Here is a 27,828-nt window from a genome sequence, read left to right as displayed (position 1 = left end):
CGAGAAGAACAGAGAGGGGTCTTGATCCGGTCAAAACTTATCTGTTGTGAAGTGGGTTTGGTCTTGCTGGAATGTTTGGTTTTGAAGCTCCATAGATTAGGTCTGCTTTTGTTGTTGATGGAATCAAACTATGAAGATCAAATTGGGTTTTTACCATTTGCTCCGATGATGATGGTTTTGGGATTGGCCGACAGTTGGAATCTTGATTCATGAGACTAAGAGATATGAGCAGAATGAAAACAACAGGGAAATTGTGATTCACCATTGAGGATTTGGGAATGGGAATATATTGGAAGATTAGATGCAGTTTCTTCTTCAATAGATATTGAAAAGTCACATATTACAATGTCACAAGATTGGGAAAACAAATAGTAAAATACTTAATTTTGATTAAGAAAATGTTTTTTTTTTAAAACAAAACATTTTCCCAAGAGAACAAAACAAAATGATATTGATTACAAGTTTAGCGTGGAAAATCTTTACAAAATTGAGAATAAAACCACGTAACAATCCACTATCTTTAACAATGTTACAATTAGGGTCTCTAGATATAACCAAACTAGAGTCTAATTAAGTGTATCAAAATCACACAACTATTTTGACAAATAACAAAAAAAAAAAAAAAAAAAGATTAACCAACCATACAAATTATGCATTTATGATTGTTCTTACTTTCTTAGACAGACATAAAAACCTCAAAAGATTAGATATTCACCGTTCATAACATAACACCAGAAATAACTAACATGTTGTCAAAGTTTGAAGTCGATCAAGCAATGCAAACTTCGACAAATATAATTATTTTTCAACTACTACCCCAAGCCCCTAAATATGTTTTTTTTTTCTCTTCTCTCTCTTGTTGTTCATAAAATCCACTGAAGAACCTAGATTAAATAATTTTCCTTTATAACACGGACTTAAATAAAACCCATACCAAATTCAGTTTCTTTAACTATGGGAACAAAATTTAACAAACTAACCGACCGACTAGTTGGAGGGCAATGTCAACCCGTTAACCAAGCGACATAATTCAAACTTATTTCGTGACAATATTTTTGTCATCATATCTGATCTATTATCATATTTTCTTTGGAAAATATATTTTTACAACCAACTAAGTCTTATATCTAGGTTGTGAAGTATGTTCATCTTAATTCAACCGATAAAACCATCGATTTTTAAAGATTTTTTGTCTTCAGACAACTTCGTTAGCTCAAAAGTGTTATTCACTCGAAGATACTACATCTCATCCTCCATGACATCCATCAATTCTTTTTTATTTCACTTTTCAATGTTTTTGAAAACTTTTAAGTTCTCCACCATTAATGAAAAATACATACTCATTTGATGAATATCTAACTAAATAACGTCTCTCAAGTAGACCGTCTTGGTTTATTAAAAGACATGGATTTCTCAACATTTTCATTCCCTTGCTCATTTTCATATCCAACATTATGTTCACTAATAGAGTCAACATCAATAAAATTATTAGTATTTAAATGATTAACAACATGTACCTTGATTTTCAGTTTAATCGTTGTTGGTACCTAACGAGTTAGGAGCAACTGAAATTGGATTTATTTCAACCATCTCCTCATTTACTTGAGTGTGAACAACAACCTCTACCCAATTGATATCTTCAATAGTATAATCCTCAAAAATACAGCATCGCGATTACGAATAAGTTTCTTATTAATCGGATCAAAGAACCGATATTCAAACTCATCTAGTCAATAACTGACAAACACACATTTATTGGTCTTATTTTCCAACTTTGACCTCTCATCTTTAGGAACATGCATGTAAACATACATCCAAATACTCAAAAATGATCATAAGTGATATTTTTACCGCTCCAAACATAGTTCGATAAATCAAAGTTCAAAAGAACACATGGTGAGAGATTTAACACATGTATCACTGTACTCAATGCTTCACCCTAAAAGTATCTTGATAACTTTGTTTGTGAAAGCACACATCTCACCATTTTCACTAGTGTCCTATTCATTTTTTCAGTCAACCCATTTAACTGCGGTGTTTTCAGAGACAATTTTTGGTGACGAATTCTTTGTTGTCGATAATACTCATCAAAAAGCTCTCCCTCGTTGTCCGTTTGAATACACTTCACCTTTTTTCCAGCCTCCCTCTCAACTAAGGCTTGAACCACTTTGAATGTGTCTAACACTTGATCTTTCGTCTTCAATTTATAAGTCCAAACCTTTCAAAAATAGTCATCAATGAAGGTTACAAAGTAGTACGCACCATTAAGTGATCTTGTCTTCATTGACCCACATATATCAGAATGTACCAAGTCTAGTAATTCTGACTTTTTTTGATTCAGATGATTTAAATAACACTCGTCTTTGTTTTCTAGCCAAATAATATGGACATCTCTTTAAATGCACATTTGAAACCCCACATAACACATTTTTCTTAGCCAAAATAGTTAAGTCTTTCTTGTTAATATGAGTCAAACGTTTGTGCCACAACTCAGAAGAAGAATAAGTTTTACAAGTGTTAATGTAACATTTATATATATTCTAGAATGAACATTATAAAAATTCGAAAATCTTTTACCTTTAACAACAATCATTGATCTTTTTTTAAACTTTCATTCACCACTAGAAAAAGAATTACAGAAGCCTTATTATCTAATCTTCCAACCGATAAAAGATTGAAGCAAATATCAGGAATATGCTTAACCTCCTTTAGAAAAAAAAGAGTAGTGTAATTGGTCATCTCAACACAAACATTACCAATTTCAATCATTTTGGCTTTTTCAATATTGCACATACGAGCAATACCAAAACCACCAGCCTCATATTTTGAAAAAAAAATCTCGTTGTGATGTAACATTAGTAGAAGCACAATTGTCCACAATCCAATCAATCTCATCACAAGATATATTAACATTTTCAACATCATTATAACAAACAATAAAAAAATCATCAACAATGGCAACATCATCATGATTTTTATTGATAGATCCGCCTCTATCTATATTGAAAAAAATGTGGCCACAAAAGGTTAAACACATAGCCCGTAAACACATTTAATCATTTAACTAGACGCAGAATTTTCCGGCTAACGAGCTCGAACTCAGGACCTCTCAAGGAAGCTGGGGATATCCAACTTTTGTTGTCTCTAAGTTAGAAAAAGGGATAAAAATGTGACCACAAGAGAGTTAAGCATATGGCTCGCAAACACTTAACTATTTAACTAGACACAAAACTTGTCGCTTGACGGGCTCAAACCCAGAACCTTTTATGGAGGTTGGAATATCCACATTTAGTTGCCACTCAGTTATAAGCTAAGTTATAAGAGTATATATATATTGATATAAGTAACAAAGAGGGAAATCTATCTCGGAGGAGGAAGAGTAAGATTATATAAGGTTAGTTGTGTGAGAAATACCAGTATTCATAGAGATAAAAAAAATTATATATCTTCACGGGTCAACTTAATAAATTATTAATCGTCTGTTTTTTTATATTAGGGGAGATCCTCTTCTCCCAATTTATACATGTTCCACATGCTCCCTCTCACGTGTAGGGGGCAAAACTATCCTTTAAAAAAAAAAAAATTCCTGTGAGAGAAAAAATAAGAACAGGTATAATTTGAGAGCAAATGATCTCATGTGTTTTTATATACGCATTAATTAAAAGTAGAGAAAATATTATTTTTTTTGCATGCATGCCCTGTTTGTTTTGACCTGGATGTGGAGCTGAGATTGACCTTAATTTTTAATTTTTATTTATTTAAAAATTATATTTTTTATAATATTTTATTGGGGTGTAGATTTTAAGTGAAATCATGTTTGGAATATTTTTTTATAATATTTTTTATTTGTATATATTTTTTAATTATGTATATATTAATTTCATACATTTTCATCGGATAGAGAACCGCTAGCGATCGAGAGATGATGAAGTTATTCTTCAAGTGGGAGATTGTTGATTTATGGAGGCTACATTTATAATAAACTCTATAATATTTAATTAGAGTTTATTGGTTTTGTATTTGGGTTTGAGTTTGAACCTGACAAAGAGTTATTTATGTTTTATTACTTGAATGTTACTTTTTAAATATGTTATTATTAATAGTTTACATTAGACATAATTTTAGAGGGATAAAATTTAAGATAAAATTTTTGTATTTCTTCTTCTTCGTGATAGTAAAATTTGGTATCGGTTGAAGTGAACGTAACTCATTTGATTTAAATCACTATAAATCCGTGTCTTTTTTTTTCTTTTTCTTTACAAATAGTTTAAGATTGGATTTGGGGAAATCCTAACAATTTTATAAATGATTGCATATTCTTAATTACTTGATGATACTGTAACTAGAACTAGAAGAATAGAGAGGGGTCTTGATCCGGTCAAAACTTATCTGAATCTTTCGTTTTGAAGCTCCATAGATTAGGTCTGCTTTTGTTGTTGATGGAATCAAACTATGAAGATCAAATTGGGTTTTTACCATTTGCTCCGATGATGACGATGGTTTTGGGATTGGCCGACAGTTGGAATCTTGATTCATGAGACTAAGAGACATGAGCAGAATGAAAATGACAGGGAAATTGTGAATCACCATTGACGATTTGGGAATGGGAATATATTGGAAGATCATATATTGAAAAAGTTATTTACAATATATTAACTTTATACACTAAATAGAAAATAATAAATAAAATTACAATGCACAATCAATGACAATATTGAAAAAAACAGATAGTAAATACTCAATTTATGACAAGATTGAAAAAACAATCTTTTGATCTTCTTTTGTTGTAATAATAGGTTGTTTAACATCAAGAAGCTGTATTAAGAGTTTCGTGCACATAAATTTCTAACAAACTTTAGTAAGAAAACCAGTTTTTTATAATTTAAAATAAGTGTAAAACATTTTTACAACTTCACTAAGCTAAACTAGGGTATAATGAAAATGACCATTAATTAATAGAATCGAATTGCCTCAAATTGGTTCGAGTTAGTTGGTTGAGTGTTAATGTAACACCAATAAATCAAGTTTGAAATTGTTTTTAGAGTTAATAATAAATAAAGATTAACAAACATCTTAAATATATTTTATTCAAATACAATTCATTTATATTATTTTTTTTAAACTTTATTATTGCTCTTATGTTTGTTTATTTATTTTTTAAAACTATTTTTGTATAATTATTTTAAAATTTTGGTAAAACCCATCATTTATTTATTTTTAAAATGATCGAACTCATTATCCACAACGACATTCATTTAAGCTATCACTTAGTTAAGAGACTTCACAAAAACTCAAAAAAAAAAAAAAAAAATTCTCACTTCAAAAATTTTAATGCTTCAAAATTTTGATACATATTATATATAACCAATATTTTTGCTAAAATAATAAAATTAATGAACAAATTTTCAACTAATCAAATGTATCGCTGAATCCACTATTTCCAAATTTGAATATAGAAGTTACCATAAATAAATAACAATTAGGAGTGTTCAATATTTTGTATGAACTGAAAATTCAATCGAATTATAACTCACCAAATTCGAATTTTAATTTATTTCCAGTTTTCGAATCGAGTTTTAAACTCATTTGAATTCAAATAAGATTTTTGATTTAATTTTTGAGTTAGTGTTTCAACTTGAAAACTAAACTGAAAATCTAATTTATTTTAATTATATATTATATAATTTATTAGAAATAATTAAATATTTTTATTATATATTAAATTAGTTAAACTACTATCTTCTTAAATTATGGTTAAATGTTTTTGTGTAAAACGAATATTCGACCAATTCAAATTTATCGAATTCAAAATAGTATACAAAATAAGAAAATTGAATAACTCAAAAACCGAACTAAAGGCCCCATAATAATAATAATAATAATAATAATAATAATAATAATAATAATAATAATAAAAACGCGGAACCTTAATGAATGTTGGGAGACAAACATATAAGTTGACTTAGACTATAGTCTATCAGCGAAGACCGAACATTAATCCAGCACCTTGACTCTGTCTTTCATGGTCTACCACACCACACATGAACATGGAATTCCTATCTCCTATTTCTATGTAAATCCTCTGCTTTCAATCCCAAACCTAAAACTAACAATGGTATCCATCTCCTTTCCCATTATTTCTCTCCTTCTAATTACATCCCTTCTTTCCCCAGCTTTCATCGATCATGTTCATAAACGCGTGTTATTATAGTCTAATTACCTAAAAACATTCACAATCACCAATAACTGCTCCTTCACCGTTTGGGCTGCAGCCATACCAGGCGGAGGCCAACAACTCAACCAAGGCCAAACATGGTTCATAAACGCGTCTTCAGGAACAATGGGACGTATCTGGGCTAGGACTGGCTGTAAATTCAACGAATACGGTCAAGGAAGTTGTCAAACAGGGGACTGCAACGGGCAACTCAAGTGTCAAACCTACGGCTCACCTCCCAACACTTTGGCCGAGTATACATTGAGCCAAAACAACTACTCGGACTTCTTTGACATGTCTCTTGTCGAGGGTTTCAACGTGCCTATGCAATTCAGTTCCATCTCAAACTTATGCACCAGGGACATTAGCTGTGTTAGTGACATCATCGGGCAGTGCCCGATCGCCCTACAAGCACCAGGCGGATGCAATAACCCGTGTGAAGTATTCAAGACCGACCAATATTGTTGCACTAGTTCAAATAGTAGCTGTGAACCAACCAAACTTTCGGGATTCTTTAAGAATAGATGCCCGGATGCTTATAGTTACCCGAAACACGACCAAACAAGTACTTTCACTTGCCCGGCTGGAACTAACTACACGGTTGTTTTCTGCCCAGAACCGATTTTAACAAAAACAATAGCAAGTAGCATGACAGAATGCCTACGTAATTCTACTATAACTATTCCTCTGGCTAAAATAACAGTTGTTGCCCCTGCTTCAAGAGTTGCAACAAGCAGTTTTATGTTTCTTTGTCAAAACAATAACAATTTATGTTAATGAATTTTATTAAATGTTTTGTTTGATTGCATATTCTTAATTACATGATGATATTGGGAAGTATAGAGATTAGAGAAGAAGAACAGAGAAGGGTCTTGATCCGGTCAAAACTTATCTGTTGTGAAGTGGGTTTGGTCCGGCTGGAATGTTTTGTTTTGATGCTCCATAGATTGGGTCAGCTTTTGTTGTTGATGGAATCAAACTATGAAAATCAAATTGGGTTTTTAGTTTTTACCATTTGCTCCGATGATGATGGTTTTGGGATTGGCCGACAGTCGGAATCTTGATTCATGAGACTAAAGAGACATGGGCAGAATGAAAATGACAGGAAAATTGTGATTCACCATTGGGGATTTGGGAATTTGGGAATATATTGGAAGATCAGATGCAGCTTCTTCTTCTTCTTCAATGGATCGATCTGGTTTAGAACCAGGGCAGCTGGTGCTGATTTTTGAATTGGTATACCGGAGATGGTCGGGTTTGATTTCCAAGAAGTTCAAATGGTGGGTGGTGGATCTCTTTCTCTTTCTCTCTGTTCTTGAATTGTTCAAGCTTGTTTTGTAATGGAAAGATCCAACCTTTATCATTTGGCATCAAATGGTTTATCTGTTGTTCATATATAATAATGGCCAAATTAGCCGGCCATGCGGGCATGGTTTGTTGATGCTGAAATTGCGGAAATGTCCATCAAATATGAAACAAATTACTAATCTTGTTTTATTTTTTTGAAAACTCTACAAAATAAATATAAGGGTATTATAGTCATTTCTTATCAAACAAGATCTCGTCATATCAGTGAAAAAAAATGAAAAAATAAGATAGTTTTTTTTTTTTTTTATAATTTAGTCTAAACAAACAAGCCCTTATTCTAGAAATTTGGGCATGTTTGGAGTCATTTTCTTCTTTTAGTTTTACAAATGCTTTATTTTATTTCAAACTTTAAAGGTACTTTCCTTTGGTCAAACAAGCCACAATTTGACAAATTGAATTTTGAGTTCCAACTCTTTGTGACACACACTTGCAACACACTTGAGGTTTGACTTTTTATCTATGAAAAATTTGTTGTTTTTTATTTCTCAATAATTTGATTTGTTTTCTTAAATTCTCACAAATAAACTATTAAACCTATAATAGAAATAGTTATAACCAAATTAATAAAAGATATTTAAAAAATAAAAGTTATATTGTACTCAGGGGCGGAGCCAAGTACAAGCCGGTCCGGGCTGTAGCCTGGGTAGCCCCAAATAGACTATATGTATTTAACCAATAACGACAGTATATTACCGTCGTTATTGGTTATTTCCCGCTAAAAGGTATTGGCGACATAACTAGCCCGGGTAAAATTTTTTAATAAAAAATTAGCCCGGATAAGTTTGAAATCCTGGCTCCACCCCTGATTGTGCTCCACCCCTGATTGTACTCCCAAGGTTTTGTTCGATATTGTGTATCTCAATATTCCCACTTAATTTTTTTTAATAGTCTTTTCTCCAAATTGGACTTGCCAATTTTCTTTTATATAGTCTTTTCTCCAACTTTTGTTAATTAGCAGAGAGTAATTTATGATTCCAAACAGTCCTAGAAATTTAAATCATATAAATACAAATTTAAATATATGTTATATTTTTAGATATAATTAATAATTTAAATTATATAAATATAAAATACAGGAAGGTTGTCAAATTTTTTTCAAATTTTTACCGACGCTTAATATGCGTTGGAAATAATGTATCACTGAATGAATGTTTTGTTGCATTGGAAGCTAATTCATTTGTGAAAGATGTCCGTCGCCAAATATACGTTTAGATAGATGAACTACTGCCTCATTTTATCAAAATTAAATATATTTTCCAAATAAAATAAAATTTATTATTAATTATGATTCATAATTTGAAATTGAACGAAACTGCAGCGCTCAGCCAAAGTGCAACTTCCAAGACTCAAGAAAACTCAAGAGTGAACTGCAATCAAAGAGAAGAAAATAGAGCTGATGAATTTTATAAAATCAGTCTTCTTCTTGCGTAGAAAGAAGGTGCATAAATTGCCCGATGATATACAAGAAAGGAGTTTTTGTCGATTGCCCGATGAGATTCTGGAAAAAATCTTTTGTCGATTGCCTATTCAGTCTCTACTCCTCGGATTAAGGTGTATATCTAAATCTTGTCTCACCCTAATCAGTAGCTCCTATTTTGTGAAATTGCATCTGAAGCAATCGATTCAATCTAAGATCAACCTTAATCTGTATATGAGTTGCATTAATCGTGCCTCGAACTTCTATCGTGTGGATTTTGATTCCCTAGAGAAGGATGATGGATATCTTCAAACTTGTGCAGCACCAGGGACATTAGCTGCGTGGGTGATATCATCGGGCAGTGCCCGATCGCTCTACAAGCACCAGGCGGATGCAATAATCCGTGTGAAGTATTCAAGACCGACCAATATTGTTGCACTAGTTCAAATAGTAGCTGTGAACCAACCAAACTTTCGGGATTCTTTAAGAATAGATGCCCGGATGCTTATAGTTACCCGAAACACGACCAAACAAGTACTTTCACTTGCCCGGCTGGAACTAACTACACGGTTGTTTTCTGTCCAGAACCGATTTTAACAAAAACAATAGCAAGTAGGTTGTTTTCTGCCCAGAACCGATTTTAACAAAAACAATAGCAAGTAGCATGACAGAATGCCTACGTAATTCTACTATAACTATTCCTCAGGCTAAAATAACAGTTGTTGCCCCCTGCATTCAAGAGTTGCAACAAGTAGTTTTATGTTTCTTTGTCAAAACAATAACAATTTATTATGTTAATGAATTTTATTAAATGTTTTGTTTGATTGCATATTCTTAATTACATGATGATATTGGGAACTAGAGAAAACTACAAGTATAGAGAAGAACAGAGAAGGGTCTTGATCCGGTCAAAACTTATCTGTTGTGAAGTGGGTTTGGTCCTGCTGGAATGTTTCGTTTTGATGCTCCATAGATTGGGTCTGCTTTTGTTGTTGATGGAATCAAACTATGAAAATCAAATTGGGTTTTTACCATTTGCTCCGATGATGATGATGATGGTTTTGGGATTGGCCGACAGTCGGAATCTTGATTCATGAGACTAAGAGATATGAGCAGAATGAAAACGACAGGGAAATTGTGATTCACCATTGGGGATTTGGGAATTTGGGAATATATTGGAAGATCAGATGCAGCTTCTTCAATGGATCGATCTGGTTTAGAACCAGGGCAGCTGGTGCTGATTTTTGAATTGGTATACCACCGGAGATGGTCGGGTTTGATTTCCAAGAAGTTCAAATGGTGGGTGGTGGATCTCTTTCTCTTTCTCTCTGTTCTTGAATTGATCAAGCTTGTTTTGTAATGGAAAAATCCAACCTTTATCATTTGACATCAAATGGTTCATCTGTTTCATATATAATGGCCAAATTAGCTAGCCGGCCATGCGGTCATGGTTTGTTGATGCTGAAATTGCGGAAATGTCCATCAAATATGAAACAAATTACTAATCTTCGTTTTATTTTTGAAAACTCTACAAAATAATAAATATAAGGGTATTATAGTCATTTCTTATCAAACAAGATCTCGTCTTATCAGTGAAAAAAATGAAAAATGATTTTTTAATTTAGTCTAAACAAACGAGCCCTTATTCTAGAACTAAACTTGCCACACACTTGAGTTCCAACTCTTTGTGACACTTGCCACACACTTGAGGTTTGACTTTTTATCTTTGAAAAATTTGCTTTTTTTTTATTTCTCGTTTTTTTAAATTCTCACAACTAAACTATTAAACCTATAACAGAAATAGTTATAACCAAATTAATAAAAGATATTTAAAAAATAAAAGTTATATTGTACTCCCAAGGTTTCGTTCGATATTGTGTATCTCAATATTCCCATTTAATTATTTTTAATAGTAATTTAAATTATATAAATATAAAATACATAAAGGTTGATAAAATTTTTTTCAAATTTTTACCGACGCTTAATATGCGTTGGAAATAATGTATCACTGAATGAATGTTTTGTTGCAGTGGAAGCTAATTCATTTGTGAAAGATGTCCGTCCCCAAATATAAGTCTGTGGTTTAGATAGATGAACTGCTGCCTCATTTTATCAAAATTAAATATATGTTTGATTAATTTTTAAGTTTTAGTCAAAGTATAAATTTTAAATCATTTTTTTACAGTTTAATTATTAATTATGTATGATTCATAATGAAACATTTTCCAAATAAAATAAAATTAATTATTAATTATGATTCATAATTTGAAATTTGAAATTGAACGATATATTGCTAACAAACTGCAGCGCTCAGCCAAAGTGCAACTTCCAAGACTCAAGAAAACTCAAGAGTGAACTGCAATCAAAGAGAAGAAAATGGAGCTGATGAATTTTATAAAATCAGTCTTCTTCTTCTTGCGTAGAAAGAAGGTGCAAAAATTATCCGATGATATACAAGAAAGGAGTTTTTGTCAATTGCCCGATGAGATTCTGGAAAAAATCTTTTGTCGATTGCCTGTTCAGTCTTTGCTCGGATTAAGGTGTATATCTAAATCTTGTCTCACCCTAATCAGTAGCCCCTATTTCGTGAAATTGCATCTGAAGCAAACGGTTAATTCCAAGATCAACCTTAATCTGTATATGAGTTGCATTAATCGTGCCTCGAACTTCTATCGTGTGGATTTTGATTCCCTAGAGAAGGATGACGGATATCTTCAACCGGTAGAGGTAAATTACAATCCCTTGAGTCATCTGAATTATAGGACCAGTATTTGGGGATCTTGTGATGGACTGACTGGTTTGCCTATCGAGTGCACTCGACTCGGACTTAACACAATTCAACATTCACGAATATGTTTCGAATGGTTTTGGTTATGATATCAACGGTTACAATCCGTTAAGGCGTCATGATAATATAACCGGTTTGGGGCGCTACAATGATGGATTGGTCTTCATGACATATACGCTGGACATCGTCGTTTTATGGAATCCGTCGTCTAGGAAGTCTATAAAACTGCCTCCCACCTCGGTTGAAATCCCAAATCATTCTTACCGTCACAAATATTCCACTTATGGAATTGGGTATGATAAAATTAGTGACGATTACAAAGTGGTGAGAATTGTGGTTGTTCTAGGTGAGCCCATCTATTACGAGGATAAAGTTTATAGTTTGAGAACAAATTTGTGGCATAAGGCAAACAAACATTCCGATCACCATCCGGATTTAGAGACATCGATAAATGCAATAGCTGGTGGAGCGATGCATTGGATGTCGGTTGGGATGGATGATAAACTTTCAATTCTTGCCTTTCATCTTGGGACTGAGACATATAGGGTAATTCAACACCCTCATGTTTGTCTAGCTTAGGAGAATGTTTAGCGTTAACTTGTCACTACTATTCGGGGATTGTGGATGTATGGTTGCTAAATGAGTACAGTGGGGAGAAAGTGTTGGTTAATTAGATGTTCGCAGCGGAATAATTTATAGATCTAATCTAAACATCTAATCATATGATCATTCATAATTGATAGAATCATGATATATATTGTTTATAGAAATATATCTTTGATGCGTGAACCGGATCGAATTTGGTAATAATGAATAGTCGAGAGCCCCACCTGTTGCTCCTCTACTTGGTCCACACGATCCCGACTAGATCTCTTTACTTTCGACTGCTAGGACGAAAAAGACAAAGGGGAAGCAATCAAAATTAAATATATTTTCGATTAATTTTTAAGTTTTAGTCAAAGTATAAATTTTAAATCATTTTTTTACAGTTTAATTATTAATTATGATTCATAATGAAACATTTTCCAAATAAAATAAAATTAATTATTAATTATGATTCATAATTTGAAATTGCACGATATATTGCTAACAAACTGCAGCGCTCAGCCAAAGTGCAACTTCCAAGTCTCAAAAAAAACTCAAGAGTGAACTGCAATCAAAGAGAAGAAAATGGAGCTGATGAATTTTATAAAATCAGTCTTCTTCTTCTTGCGTAGAAAGAAGGTGCATAAATTGCCCGATAATATACAAGAAAAGAGTTTTTGTCGATTGCCCGATGAGATTCTGGAAAAAATCTTTTGTCGATTGCCTGTTCAGTCTCTGCTCGGATTAAGGTGTATATCTAAATCTTGTCTCACCCTAATCAGTAGCCCATATTTCGTGAAATTGCATCTGAAGCAATCGGTTCAATCCAAGATTAACCTTAATCTGTATATGAGTTGCATTAATCGTGCCTTGAACTTCTATCGTGTGGATTTTGATTCCCTAGAGAAGGATGACGAATAACTTCAACCGGTAGAGGTAAATTACAATCCCTTGAGTCATCTGAATTATAGGACAAGTATTTGGGGATCTTGTGATGGACTGACTGGTTTGCCTATCGAGTGCCATGGACATTGTCCTTTTATGGAATCCCTCAACCAAAAGATTTATAGACCTGCCTTACGCACTCGACTCGGACTTAACACAATCCAACATTCACGAATATGTTTCGGATGGTTTTGGTTATGATAACAACGATTACAATCCGTTAAGGCGTCATGATAATAGAACCGGTTTGGGGCGCTACAATGATGGATTGGTCTTCATGACATATACGCTGGACATCGTCGTTTTATGGAATTCGTCATCTAGGAAGTCTATAAAACTGCCTCCCACCTCGGTTGAAATCCCAAATCATTCTTACCGTCACAAATATTCCACTTATGGAATTGGGTATGATAAAATTAGTGACGATTACAAAGTGGTGAGAGTTGTGATTGTTCTAGGTGACGCCATCTATTACGAGGTTAAAGTTTATAGTTTGAGAACAAATTTGTGGCATAAGGCAAACAAACATTCCGATCACCATCCGGATTTGGAGACATCGATAAATGCAATAGCTGGTGGAGCGATGCACTGGATGTCGGTTGGGATGGATGATAAACTTTCAATTCTTGCCTTTCATCTTGGGACTGAGACATACAGGGTAATTCAACACCCTCATGTTTGTCTAGCTTAGGAGAATGTTTAGCGTTAACTTGTCACTACTATTCGGGGATTGTGGATGTATGGTTGCTAAATGAGTATGGTGGGGAGAAAGTGTTGGTTAATTAGATGTTCGCAGCGGAATAATTTATAGATCTAATATAAACATCTAATCATATGATCATGTATAATTGATAGAATCATGATATATAGTTTATAGAAATATACCTTTGATGCGTGAACCGGATCAGATCTGGTAGTAATGAATAGTCAAGAGCCCCACGTGTTTCTCCTCTACTTCGTCCACACGAGCCCGACTAGATCTCTTTACTTTCGACTGCTAGGACGAAAAAGACAAAGGGGAAGCAATCAAAATTAAATATATTTTCGATTAATTTTTAAGTTTTAGTCAAAGTATAAATTTTAAATCATTTTTTACAGTATAATTATTAATTATGATTCATAATGAAACATTTTCCAAATAAAATAAAATTAATTATTAATTATGATTCATAATTTGAAATTGAACGATTTATTGCTAACAAACTGCAGCGCTCATCCAAAGTGCAACTTCCAAGACTCAAGAAAACTCAAGAGTGAACTGCAATCAAAGAGAAGAAAATGGAGCTGATAAATTTTATAAAATCAGTCTTCTTCTTCTTGCGTAGAAAGAAGTTCTTCTTCTTGCGTAGAAAGAAGATGCATAAATTGCCCGATGATATACAAGAAAGGAGTTCTGATGAGATTCTGGAAAAAATCTTTTGTCGATTGCTTGTTCAGTCTCTGCTCGGATTAAGGTGTATATCTAAATCTTGTCTCACCCTAATCAGTAGCCCCTATTTCGTGAAATTGTATCTGAAGCAATCGGTTCAATCCAAGATCAACCTTAATCTGTATATGAGTTGCATTAATCGTGCCTCGAACTTCTATCGTGTGGATTTTGATTCCCTAGAGAAGGATGACGGATATCTTCAACCGGTAGAGGTAAATTACAATCCCTTGAGTCATCTGAATTATAGGACCAATATTTGGGGATCTTGTGATGGACTGACTGGTTTGCATATCGAGTGACATGGACATTGTCCTTTTATGGAATTCCTCAACCAAAAGAGTTATAGACCTGCCTTACGCACACGACTCGGACTTAACACAATCCAACATTCACGAATATGTTTCGGATGGTTTTGGTTATGATAACAACGGTTACAATCCGTTAAGGCGTCATGATAATAGAACCGGTTTGGGGCGCTAAAATGATGGATTGGTCTTCATGACATATACGCTGGACATCGTCGTTTTATGGAATCCGTCGTCTAGGAAGTCTATAAAACTGCCTCCCACCTCGGTTGAAATCCCAAATCATTCTTACCGTCACAAATATTCCACTTATGGAATTGGGTATGATAAATTTAGTGACGATTACAAAGTGGTGAGAGTTGTGGTTGTTCTAGGTGAAGCCATCTATTACGAGGTTAAAGTTTATAGTTTGAGAACAAATATTTGGCATAAGGCAAACAAACATTCCGATCACCATCCAGACTTAGAGACATCGATAAATGCAATAGCTGGTGGAGCGATGCACTGGATGTCGGTTGGGATGGATAATAAACTTTCAATTCTTGCCTTTCATCTTGGGACTAAGACATACAGAGTAATTCAACACCCTCATGTTTTTCTAGCTTAGGAGAATGTTTAGCGTTAACTTGTCACTACTATTTGGGGATTGTGGATGTATGGTTGCTAAATGAGTACGGTGGGGAGAAAATGTTGGTTAATTAGATGTTCGCAGCGGAATAATTTATAGATCTAATCTAAACATCTAATCATATGATCATGCATAATTGATAGAATCATGATATATAATTTATAGAAATATACCTTTGATGCGTGAACCGGATCGAATTTGGTAGTAATGAATAGTCGAGAGCCCCACGTGTTGCTCCTCTACTTGGTCCACACGAGCCCGACTAGATCTCTTTACTTTCGACTGCTAGGACGAAAAAGACAAAGGGGAAGCAATCAAAATTAAATATATTTTCGATTAATTTTTAAGTTTTAGTCAAAGTATAAATTTTAAATCATTTTTTTACAGTTTAATTATTAATTATGATTCATAATGAAAAATTTTCCAAATAAAATAAAATAAATTATTAATTATGATTCATAATTTGAAATTGAACGATATATTGCTAACAAACTGCAGCGCTCAGCCAAAGTGCAACTTCCAAGACTCAAAAAAACTCAAGAGTGAACTGCAATCACAGAGAAAAAAATGGAGCTGAGGAATTTTATAAAATCAGTCTTCTTCTTCTTCTTGCGTAGAAAGAAGGTGCATAAATTGCCCGATGATATACAAGAAAGGAGTTTTTGCCGATTGCCCGATGAGATTCTGGAAAAAATCTTTTGTCGATTGCCTGTTCAGTCTCTGCTCGGATTAAGGTGTATATCTAAATCTTGTCTCACCCTAATCAGTAGCCCCTATTTCGTGAAATTGCATCTGAAGCAATCGGTTCAATCCAAGATCAACCTTAATCTGTATATGAGTTACATTAATAGTGCCTCGAACTTCTATCGTGTGGATTTTGATTCCCTAGAGAAGGATGACGGATATCTTCAACCGGTAGAGGTAAATTACAATCCCTTGAGTCATTTGAATTATAGGACCAATATTTGGGGATCTTGTGATGGACTGACTGGTTTACCTATCGAGTGCCATGGATATTGTCCTTTTATGGAATTCCTCAACCAAAAGAGTTATAGACCTGCCTTACGCACTCGACTCGGACTTAACACAATCCAACATTCACGAATATGTTTCGGATGGTTTTGGTTATGATAACAACGGTTACAATCCGTTAAGGCGTCATGATAATAGAACCGGTTTGGGGCGCTACAATGATGGATTGGTCTTCATGACATATACGCTGGACATCGTCGTTTTATGGAATCCGTCGTCTAGGAAGTCTATAAAACTGCCTCCCACCTCGGTTGAAATCCCAAATCATTCTTACCGTCACAAATATTCCACTTATGGAATTGGGTATGATAAATTTAGTGACGATTACAAAGTGGTGAGAGTTGTGGTTGTTCTAGGTGAAGCCATCTATTACGAGGTTAAAGTTTATAATTTGAGAACAAATATTTGGCATAAGGCAAACAAACATTCTGATCACCATCCAGATTTGGAGACATCGATAAATGCAATAGCTGGTGGAGCGATGCACTGGATGTCGGTTGGGATGGATGATAAACTTTCAATTCTTGCCTTTCATCTTGGGACTGAGACATACAGGGTAATTCAACACCCTCATGTTTGTCTAGCTTAGGAGAATGTTTAGCGTTAACTTGTCACTACTATTCGGGGATTGTGGATGTATGGTTGCTAAATGAGTACGGTGGGAAGAAAGTGTTGGTTAATTAGATGTTCGCAGCGGAATAATTTATAGATCTAATCTAAACATCTAATAATATGATAATGCATAATTGATAGAATCATGATATATAGTTTATAGAAATATACCTTTGATGCGTGAACCGGATCGAATTTGGTAGTAATGAATAGTCGAGAGCCCCACGTGTTGCTCCTCTACTTGGTCCACACGAGCCCGACTAGATCTCTTTACTTTCGACTGCTAGGACGAAAAAGACAAAGGGGAAGCAATCAAAATTAAATATATTTTCGATTAATTTTTAAGTTTTAGTTAAAGTATAAATTTTAAATCATTTTTTTACAGTTTAATTATTAATTATGATTCATAATGAAACATTTTCCAAATAAAATAAAATAAATTATTAATTATGATTCATAATTTGAAATTGAACGATATATTGCTAACAAACTGCAGCGCTCAGCCAAAGTGCAACTTCCAAGACTCAAGAAAACTCAAGAGTGAACTGCAATCAAAGAGAAGAAAATGGAGCTGATGAATTTTATAAAATCAGTCTTCTTCTTTTTCTTGCGTAGAAAGAAGTTCTTCTTCTTGCGTAGAAAGAAGTTCTTCTTCTTGCGTAGAAAGAAGGTGCATAAATTGCCCGATGATATACAAGAAAGGAGTTCCGATGAGATTTTGGAAAAAATCTTTTGTCGATTGCCTATTCAGTCTCTGCTCGGATTAAGGTGTATATCTAAATCTTGTCTCGCCCTAATCAGTAGCCCCTATTTCGTGAAATTGCATCTTAAGCAATCGGTTCAATCCAAGATTAACCTTAATATGTATATGAGTTGCATTAATCGTGCCTCGAACTTCTATCGTGTGGATTTTGATTCCCTAGAGAAGGATGACGGATATCTTCAACCGGTAGAGGTAAATTACAATCCCTTGAGTAATCTGAATTATAGGACCAGTATTTGGGGATCTTGTGATGGACTGACTGGTTTGCCTATCGAGTGCCATGGACATTGTCCTTTTATGGAATTCCTCAACCAAAAGATTTATAGACCTGCCTTACGCACTCGACTCGGACTTAACACAATCCAACATTCACGAATATGTTTCGGATGGTTTTGGTTATGATAACAACGGTTACAATCCGTTAAGGCGTCATGATAATAGAACCGGTTTGGGGCGCTACAATGATGGATTGGTCTTCATGACATATACGCTAGACATCGTCGTTTTATGGAATCCGTCATCTAGGAAGTCTATAAAACTGCCTCCCACCTCGGTTGAAATCCCAAATCATTCTTACCGTCACAAATATTCCACTTATGGAATTGGATATGATAAAATTAGTGACGATTACAAAGTGGTGAGAGTTGTGGTTGTTCTAGGTGACGTCATCTATTACGAGCTTAAAGTTTATAGTTTGTGAACAAATTTGTGGCATAAGGCAAACAAACATTCCGATCACCATCCGGATTTGGAGACATCGATAAATGCAATAGTTGGTGGAGCGATGCACTGGATGTCGGTTGGGATGAATGATAAACTTTCAATTCTTGCCTTTCATCTTGGGACTGAGACATACAGGGTAATTCAACACCCTCATGTTTGTCTAGCTTAGGAGAATGTTTAGCGTTAACTTGTCACTACTATTCGGGGATTGTGGATGTATGGTTGCTAAATGAGTACGGTGGGGAGAAAGTGGTTGTTAATTAGATGTTCGCAGTGGAATAATTTATAGATCTAATCTAAATATCTAATCATATGATCATGCATAATTGATAGAATCATGATATATAGTTTATAGAAATATACCTTTGATGCGTGAACCGGATCAGATCTAGTAGTAATGAATAGTCGAGAGCCCCACGTGTTGCTCCTCTACTTGGTCCACACGAGCCCGACTAGATCTCTTTACTTTCGACTGCTAGGACGAAAAAGACAAAGGGGAAGCAATCCAATTGCTAGATTAAAAGATGATTTCTTCCTCTTGGAGTTCTCACCGTAATATAGCAAAAGTCGTTTTTAAAAGAGGAACAATTCTCTTTCTATTCGTTTCCGTTTTTTGCAAACAAGTGAATTCTTTTGTATTAAATAAAATTCCATAATTAACCATTAATTATATATTATTTTATTTCACAATCTTAACTCCATAATTAACCATTAATTATATATTATTTTATTTCACAATCTTAACTCCATAATTAACCATTAATTATATATTATTTTATTTTACAAATAAATAATATTTCTTATTATTAATAATATCTAATATGTATTAATTATATATTATTTTATTTCATAAATAAATAATATTTCTTATTATTAATAATATCTAATATGTATTAATTATATATTATTTTATTTCACAAATAAATAATATTTCTTATTATTAATAATATTTAATATGTATTAATAATTAATCATCTTTCTCGTTTATCTAGTCGGTCAACTCTAAGTGTGTGACCTCATAGGACCCGATTATAATAGTTATAGGTTTAACCCCATTAATCGTAGTTAGCTTCTAGCAAATCACTACGACTCCTAAAATAATCGGATTAAATTATATCTGTTAATTTGTCCTATCCAAGTTTAGTTATTGTAATTAAATTAAAGGACACAATTCCTTCAATCTCCCACTTGTCCTTAAACAAGTGTGCAATATAAGATACATTTGTCTCTTAATGTCTTTATTTGATGATATGGTAACATTCATACCTTTCTATCAAATATGTTTCTTGAACTCTGAGTTTGAACTGTCAATTAAACGGATGATTCATATTAACCCATCTGAGCATGGCCATGCATTTTCAGTTCTTGCTCTCAAGTGGTCGAGACACCATTCATGTTCAATGTATCACAGTATACATGAAGTAGGAGGACTTCTCCATTCTTGTATGACTATGGCTCCCACTCAATTTTTAGCAATCCCAACTACTGCCTTTATAACTCCCTTTTTACGGAAAGCGTTTAACAGTGTCAAAGAAATACCAATCATCAAGTGAGGCCACAACATACTCATGTCTTAGGAATCTACTAAACATGGTTTAACTTAAAACTCTACAATCTTTTTTGGAGAGTCTTAAGGTGGGTCAGTCTTACATGTATCATCCATACACATATATGTAATTGACTAGACATCTCCATGTCCTTATAGCCCATGAAACCTGATGCTATCAGTCAGCTTACAATATAGTAACTTATAAAATCATCTATGTCCATTTGATAATTTCAAACTATAGACTTTTAATAATTCAAAACTTCATTTCACTTAATGGGGTTTCATTCACCAGAACATTTAAGGTGATCCCATTTGTTAATAATGAATTATTTGGACATATTATTCAATGTCGATAAAAACAATATAAATAAGGATGAAATATCATATATCATAAAATCATCAAGTCAAACATAAAACTAGTGTCTAACACTCATAAATACATAATGTAATACAAAAGCAAACTCAAAACCATTCTCCAATGTGCTTGAGACCCTTAGCCCTAGTGTGACTCTCATGCTTGGGCCTAGGCATAGGTTTGGTTAATGGATTTGCAATGTTGTCATCAGTATGAACCTTACACATCCTAATATCACCCATAGTGATGATGTGTCGAATAAGGTGATACTTTCTCATAACGTGTCTGGATTTGGAGCTCGAACTCGGTTCCTTTGCCTGAGCTATGGCACCATTGTTGTCACAATAGATGTCGATAGACATTGAAATGCTAGGAACAACACTGAGTTCATCTAGGAACTTCCTTATCCAAACGGCCTCCTTTGCTACTTCACTAGCAGCAATGTACTCAGCCTCTGTTGTAGAATCTGCTATAGTACCTTGCTTGGAGCTCTTCCAGCTCACAGCTCCTCCGTTAAGGATAAAGACATAACCCGATTGAGACTCAAAGCCATCTCGGTCAGTCTAAAAGCTTGCATCAGTATAGCCTTGTACGATCAATTTTTCATCTCCCCCATATACTAAGAAATCATCATTTGTTCTTCTTAAGTACTTCAGGATATTCTTAGTTGCACTCTAGTGTGCTTCTCCAGGACTTGATTGGTATCTGCTACACATGCTCAAAGCATATGTAACATCTGGATGTGTACATACTATGGCATACATGATAGATCCTATAGCAGAAACATATGAGATCTTGTTCATCTTCTCAAGCTCAGCAAGTGTTTTAGGACACTGCGTCTTGCTAAAATATACACCTTGTTGAATGGGTAAAAATCCCTTCTTGGAATCTTGCATCTTGAATCTATTAAGAATCTTATCAATATAAGTTCTTTGACTTAATCCAAGAAGCCTCTTAGATCTATCTTAATTCCAAGTATATACTCGGTCTTTCCTAAGTCTTTCATTGAGAAACATTTCTTCAGCCATTCTTTTACAGACTCTAGCATCGGAATGTCATTCCCAATAAGTAGTATGTCATCCACATACAAGACTAAGAAGGCTGCCTTACTCCCACTAAACTTCTTGTAAACACAAAGATCCTCTTCGCATCTAATGAATTCAAACTCTTTGATCTTTTCATCAAATCGAAAGTTCCAACTCCTGGATGCTTGCTTAAGTCCATAAATGGACTTCTTAAGCTTGCATACCTTCCCAGCATGATTTGGATCTTCAAAACCTTCAGGTTGTGTCATGTACACATCCTCTTCCAAAAAACCATTTAGAAAAGCGGTTTTGACATCCATTTGCCATATCTCATAGTCATAATATGCAGCAATAGCTAGGATTATCCTAATGGATCTAATCATGACAACTGGTGAAAATGTCTCGTCATAGTCTATACCATGAATTTGTTTAAAACCTTTGGCAACTAGTCTTGCCTTGTAAACAGATGTATTTCCATCCTTGTCATTTTTGAGTTTGAAAATCCATTTGCTTCCTATGGGTTTTACCCCATCTGGCAAATCTATCAAGTCCCATACTTGATTTTCAAACATCGAATCCATTTCAGACCTCATGGCGTCAAGCCATTTATTGGAGTCTGGACCCGTCACCACTTGCTTATAGGTCGAAGGCTCACTATGTTCTAGCATAAGAACATCAAGTCTTACATTTAAGATGAAATCATCATAACTTCTTGGTTGTACCCTTGGCCTTTCCGATCTACGAGTGGGTTCAACTTGTTCAACAACTAAATTCGGAACATGATCTACAATTGTTTATAGATCCTCTTGTTCTGGTTCTTAGATGTTCTGAGGCCCTGAGCCTTCAAAAGTAATCATCTCTGCATCGACATCATCCATGTCATTTTGTTGTTGAGTTTGTTTCTCTTCATCATCTTGAACTGTTTCAAGATGAATATTTCTCCCACTTGACTTGTTGGAAAGGAACTCTCTTTCCAAAAAAACACTATCCTTTACAACAAACACCTTTTACTGAGTTGGATTGTAGAAGTAATATCAGAAACTTCCTTTTGGATACCCTATAAAAAAGCATTTATCTGATTTTGGGGCAAGCTTCTCTATTTGTAAACGCTTTACATAAGTTTCACATCCCCATATTTTCAGAAAAGACAACTTTGGAACCTTTCCAGTCCATATCTCATATGGAGTTTTGTTTACAGTTCTTGACGGAGTCCTATTTAGTGTAAGTACAGCGGTAGTGAGGGCATATCCCCAGAAGGATACCGGAAGATTAACAAAACTCATCATTGATCGGACCATGTCTAACAAAGTCCTATTTCTCCTTTCAGACACACCATTTAGTTGAGGTGTTCCTGGGGTAGACAACTGTGTGACTATCCCACAGTTTTTCAAATGATGATCAAATTCGTGGCTCAAGTACTCACCACCACGATCAGATCGAAGTGCTTTTATTTTCTTGCCACTTTGAGTCTCTACTTCGTTTTGAAATTTCTTGAACTTTTCAAAGGACTCTAATTTATGTGACATAAGGTAAATATACCCATATCTACTCATGTCATCAGTAAATGTGATGAAGTATCTATAGCCACCTCTAGCTTCAGTGCTCATTGGACCACATACATTAGTATGTATTACGCCCAGTAGTTTAGTAGCCTTTTCAAACGTTCCTTTGAAAGGTGACCTTGTCATCTTGCCCATCGGACATGATTCACATGTATCAATGGATTCAAATTCCATGTCTTTTAGAAGCCCATCTTTGGGGATCTTCTTCATGCGATTCGCACTAATGTGACCCAATCGACAATGTCATAGGTAGGCCTCACTCAAACTATTTAATTTTTGTCTTTTGTTATTTATGTTATACAATTCTGATTTGAGATCTAATACAAAGAGCCCATTACTCATTGGAGCAGTCGCATAGAAAATATCATTCTTAAAAACAGAAATATTTCCATTTTTAATGCTAAATTCAAAACCTTCAGAATGTAATACAGCAACCGAAACAAGATTCTTAGTAATGCAAGGAACATAATAACAATTATTCAGTTCTAATATTAAACTAGTAGGTAAAGATAGAATTAAATCTCCTACGGTAAGTGCAGCAACACTTGCTCCATTTCCAACGCGCAGGTCTATCTCTCCTTTCTTCACTTGTCTTTTATTTCTAAGTCCCTGCACATATGAAATAATGTGAGCACCACATGCAGTATCTAATACCCAAGTAGGACCATTATTTAATGTGAGAACATCGGTTGTCATAATCTCAATAACATAAATACCTGAAGTGGAACTCACAGTCCCATTCTTTTTGTCTTCTAGGTACTTGGGACAATTTCTTTTCCAGTGTCCCTTGGCCTTGCAGTAAAAACAATCATGATTAGGAGCCATCTTTGGCTTCTCACCACCTTTGGGTTTGGCAACTTGCTTGCCTTTCCCTTGGTTATTGTTCTTTTTCTTAGCCACCTTCTTAAACCCCTTCCCATTGTTGACATTTAGAACTTCCTTCTTCTTGTCATCAATAATATTGCCTTCAGCATTTTTAAGCATGTTATGGAGCTCATTCAGATCGTGCTTTAGACCATTCATATGGTATTGCATTCTAAATAATGCAAAACCATCATGTAAGGATCTAAGAACAATATTAGTGGCCAACTCTTGGTCATATGGGGTCCCCAGATTTTCCATCCTCTTGAAAAGCCCAGTCAGGCTAATCACATGAGGACTCACTGGTTTTCCCTTCACAAGCTTGCTATCAAGTATAGCCTTGTGAGTCTCATATCGCTCTATCCTTGCCTGATCCTGAAACAGCGTTTTCAGTTCAGTTATGATAGTATAAGCATCAGAATGCAAAAACCTCTTTTGCAATTCAGGCTCCATTGCAGCTAGCATGAGGCAAGTAACAGGTAATGCTTCAGTTTTCACCCGAGTTGATGTTGCCTTCTCTTCATCTGATGAGGTTCCAGTCACAGTAGGGATAGGGGTAGTTAGGACGTCCTCACGTCCCTCAGACCTGAGAATAATTCTCAGATTCCTTTCCCAATCAAGGAAGTTCGTTTCATTGAGCTTGTTTTTCTCAACAATTGAGCGCAGAGAGAATTTCAAATTATCGTTCGACATATTCTTCAGAATATAAATGACATACAAATCAGTTTATGTTTTGAAATTTGCAAAATACTTATAATTGAACAATTTAAAATAAGTGAATGCACATTTTATTCAAGTTTTTATAGTCCCTTATGAATAAAATGATTCCAAGATCCCATTACAGACAATCCCCAACGTACTTTTGCACTGCCTTAGGTCTTGTGTGTTCAAGGTAAGTAACAATTACTAATTATAACTTCTTATAATTCTTGGTTGATGATCCACATCCAATGTAGGATTCATCCCCATGCCTCAAGATCCAAAACTTTGCCTTTTGGTCTCTTGTTGGGTACAACCGTATCAAGGTTTATGAATCCCCGTATAGATTCATCCTCAGGAGCCTAAGGTTGAGGAAAGACACCCTCGCTTTTGCGAAACCTATCCAACCAAAACCATAAACTTCATGGGTCATGACACGGAAAGACATTGCCCCAATTTTCTTTAGGAACTTAAGTTTTGATTGTCTTTTATTTATTAGTGAAAATTATTATAAATAAAAACAATGCAATGAAAATTGTGATCCTAGTATGGCCCCTAAGATGCAAAAAAAATATATAAAGAACTAAACTTCTTTGGTCTCCATGCTTGCACCCTTCATGGATCTTCATCCTTGAACTTCATGTTTCTTATTTGTATTACATAATTATTTATAATAATCTAATTATCAAAATAAATTACAAAATACATAACGACACGTAGATCGTGTTATAAGAAAACATAACGATGCTCAGATCGTATTTCTGGGTCATACTAGAAAAATATTAATCTTTAATAAGTGGGATTTCCTAACTTTTAGAAAACAAATATATCATATTTATTTGATCCAAATATTTATATAATCCAATTAAAATAAATATTTTTTTATTTTCTTAAAGATAGTTTTACATCTTAATCTATGTAAAATTATATCATCGATATAGATCCGTATCAAAATTAACAGTTAATTTATTGATCCTTTCAATATATGCAACCTGGCTCTAATACCACTGATGGTTAATTAGATGTTTGCGGCGGAATAATTTATAAATCTAATCTAAACATCTAATCATATGATCATGCATAATTGATAGAATAATGATATATAGTTTATAGAAATATACCTTTGATGCGTGAACCGGATCAGATCTGGTAGTAATGAATAGTCGAGAGCCCCATGTGTTGCTCCTCTACTTGGTCCACACGAGCCCGACTAGATCTCTTTACTTTCGACTGCTAGGATGAAAAAGACAAAGGGGAAGCAATCCAATTGCTAGATTAAAAGATGATTTCTTCCTCTTGGAGTTCTCACCGTAATATAGCAAAAGCCGTTTTTAAAAAAGGAACAATTCTCTCTCTATTCGTTTCCGTTTTCTTGCAAATAAGTGAATCCTTTTGTATTAAATAAAATTCCATAATTAACCATTAATTATATATTATTTTATTTCACAATCTTAACTCCATAATTAACCATTAATTATATATTATTTTATTTCACAATCTTAACTCAATAATTAACCATTAATTATATATTATTTTATTTTACAAATAAATAATATTTCTTATTATTAATAATATCTAATAGGTATTAATTATATATTATTTTATTTCACAAATAAATAATATTTCTTATTATTAATAATATCTAATATGTATTAATAATTAACCATCTTTCTCGTTTATCTAGTCGGTCAACTCTAAGTTTGTGACCTCATAGGACCCGATTATAATAGTTATAGGTTTAACCCCATTAATCGTAGTTGGATTCTAGCAAAGCACTACGACTCCTAAAATAATCGGATTAAATTATATCTGTTAATTTGTCCTATCCAAGTTTAGTCATTGCACATTAAATTAAAGGACACAATTCCTTCAGAAAGAATCTTGGTCGAGATTGGCGCAAAATATCCCTATTCCATTTAGACATGTGGTGAAATCTGTTGCTTTTTCAAAAAGTGGTAAGAAACTACTTTTGAGTATCAATAATTTAGTCTTGTTTGGTATGACTTAGAATTGGGGTCGCAAAAAAGTATTATGTTTCATTCCGGGGAAAACAATGATTCTTACAAATTTGATGTTGTTGGTTCTTGTTTAGAAAGTCTAGTTTCTGTCAATGTTGCAGAAGCTAGATAACTAGATGGTAAAGTATAAGTATAATTCTTGCTTAGGCTTGTAGTGGCAGCTCACTTTTGGAGCTATACAAACATTTCAAATTTTGTTATATTTTTAGACAATTGCAAATATGTTTTCGATGATCGAGTATTCCCATCATACCTCTATTTTACTTAATATTACATTTTATGCTTACTTTTATTGTGTTGAGAATTTTATTAATGCTTCTTTATTTCTCATTCATGATTGATCAGCTTATCAAAATAGAAATCTTTGGAATAATTAGTAATATATTTTCATAGGTAAAACTTTAGTCTTTTCAACTTACTTGATGAAATTCCAAAGAATTTGATTTTGTTAAAATAAGAGGTTTTCTAGAAAATTAGGATGAAAAGTTTTGTAGAGAACATTTTTTTGTGTTTTTTTAACTTTCAGAGCTCAAATGAGATTTTTGGATTTGATCCTGACTTAGTTAAACTACAAGAATTTGAGCTATTTGTGACGTTTATTTCTTACGGAATTTTTGACGAATTTATAATTATTGACATATTTTCCATTTTTATAATAAATGTCGGTATATCACTCGTCAGTAAATCTTTCGACGAATAAATAATTTGTCAGAAATATTTGTGACGGTTTTTCCACCATGCCATATTGTGATAATATTTCTTACATAATATATTCGTCACTTTTACTACGGAATTTATGACGAATATTTCGCCGATGTTTATGACATAAAATTTCACTGGAAATTTTCCTTTGTATTTACTACGTAATTTACGACAATATTTTAGACAGATTATTTCATTGGAAACTATTCCGTAGGAATATCCGTCAAAATGTTCTCTTGTTTTCATAG

At 33.8% G+C, this 27,828-nt stretch overlaps 5 protein-coding genes across 5 annotated transcripts; all 5 read left to right on the top strand.

Moving 5' to 3' along the window:
* Window positions 1-6,022: 6,022 nt before the first annotated feature.
* LOC124941645 (thaumatin-like protein 1) lies at window positions 6,023-6,991 on the top strand. Its single transcript, XM_047481990.1, has 2 exons — window positions 6,023-6,115; window positions 6,212-6,991. Exons 1-2 carry the CDS (start codon window positions 6,023-6,025, stop codon window positions 6,989-6,991), a joined length of 873 nt encoding a protein of 290 aa, XP_047337946.1.
* A 4,384-nt stretch (window positions 6,992-11,375) lies between these two features.
* Window positions 11,376-13,293, top strand: LOC124941640 (F-box protein CPR1-like). The gene is made up of 3 exons (XM_047481984.1): window positions 11,376-11,809; window positions 11,901-12,333; window positions 13,105-13,293. The coding sequence occupies exons 1-3, from the start codon at window positions 11,376-11,378 to the stop codon at window positions 13,291-13,293; spliced, it is 1,056 nt and encodes a 351-aa protein (XP_047337940.1).
* Window positions 13,294-13,396: 103 nt separating this feature from the next.
* Window positions 13,397-14,008, top strand: LOC124941639 (F-box protein CPR1-like). The gene has a single exon (XM_047481983.1). The coding sequence runs from the start codon at window positions 13,397-13,399 to the stop codon at window positions 14,006-14,008; it is 612 nt and encodes a 203-aa protein (XP_047337939.1).
* Window positions 14,009-16,246: 2,238 nt separating this feature from the next.
* On the top strand, window positions 16,247-17,300 carry LOC124941638 (F-box/kelch-repeat protein At3g06240-like). Its single transcript, XM_047481982.1, has 2 exons — window positions 16,247-16,670; window positions 16,735-17,300. The coding sequence occupies exons 1-2, from the start codon at window positions 16,247-16,249 to the stop codon at window positions 17,298-17,300; spliced, it is 990 nt and encodes a 329-aa protein (XP_047337938.1).
* Window positions 17,301-17,888: 588 nt separating this feature from the next.
* On the top strand, window positions 17,889-18,786 carry LOC124941637 (F-box protein CPR1-like). The gene is made up of 2 exons (XM_047481981.1): window positions 17,889-18,348; window positions 18,413-18,786. The coding sequence occupies exons 1-2, from the start codon at window positions 17,889-17,891 to the stop codon at window positions 18,784-18,786; spliced, it is 834 nt and encodes a 277-aa protein (XP_047337937.1).
* The last annotated feature ends 9,042 nt before the right edge of the window (window positions 18,787-27,828 follow it).

Source organism: Impatiens glandulifera, chromosome 6, assembly GCF_907164915.1.
Source record: "Impatiens glandulifera chromosome 6, dImpGla2.1, whole genome shotgun sequence".
Classification (NCBI taxonomy): domain Eukaryota; kingdom Viridiplantae; phylum Streptophyta; class Magnoliopsida; order Ericales; family Balsaminaceae; genus Impatiens; species Impatiens glandulifera.
Note: the sequence above shows the minus strand (reverse complement) of the source record. Positions and strands in the feature narration are given on the sequence as shown.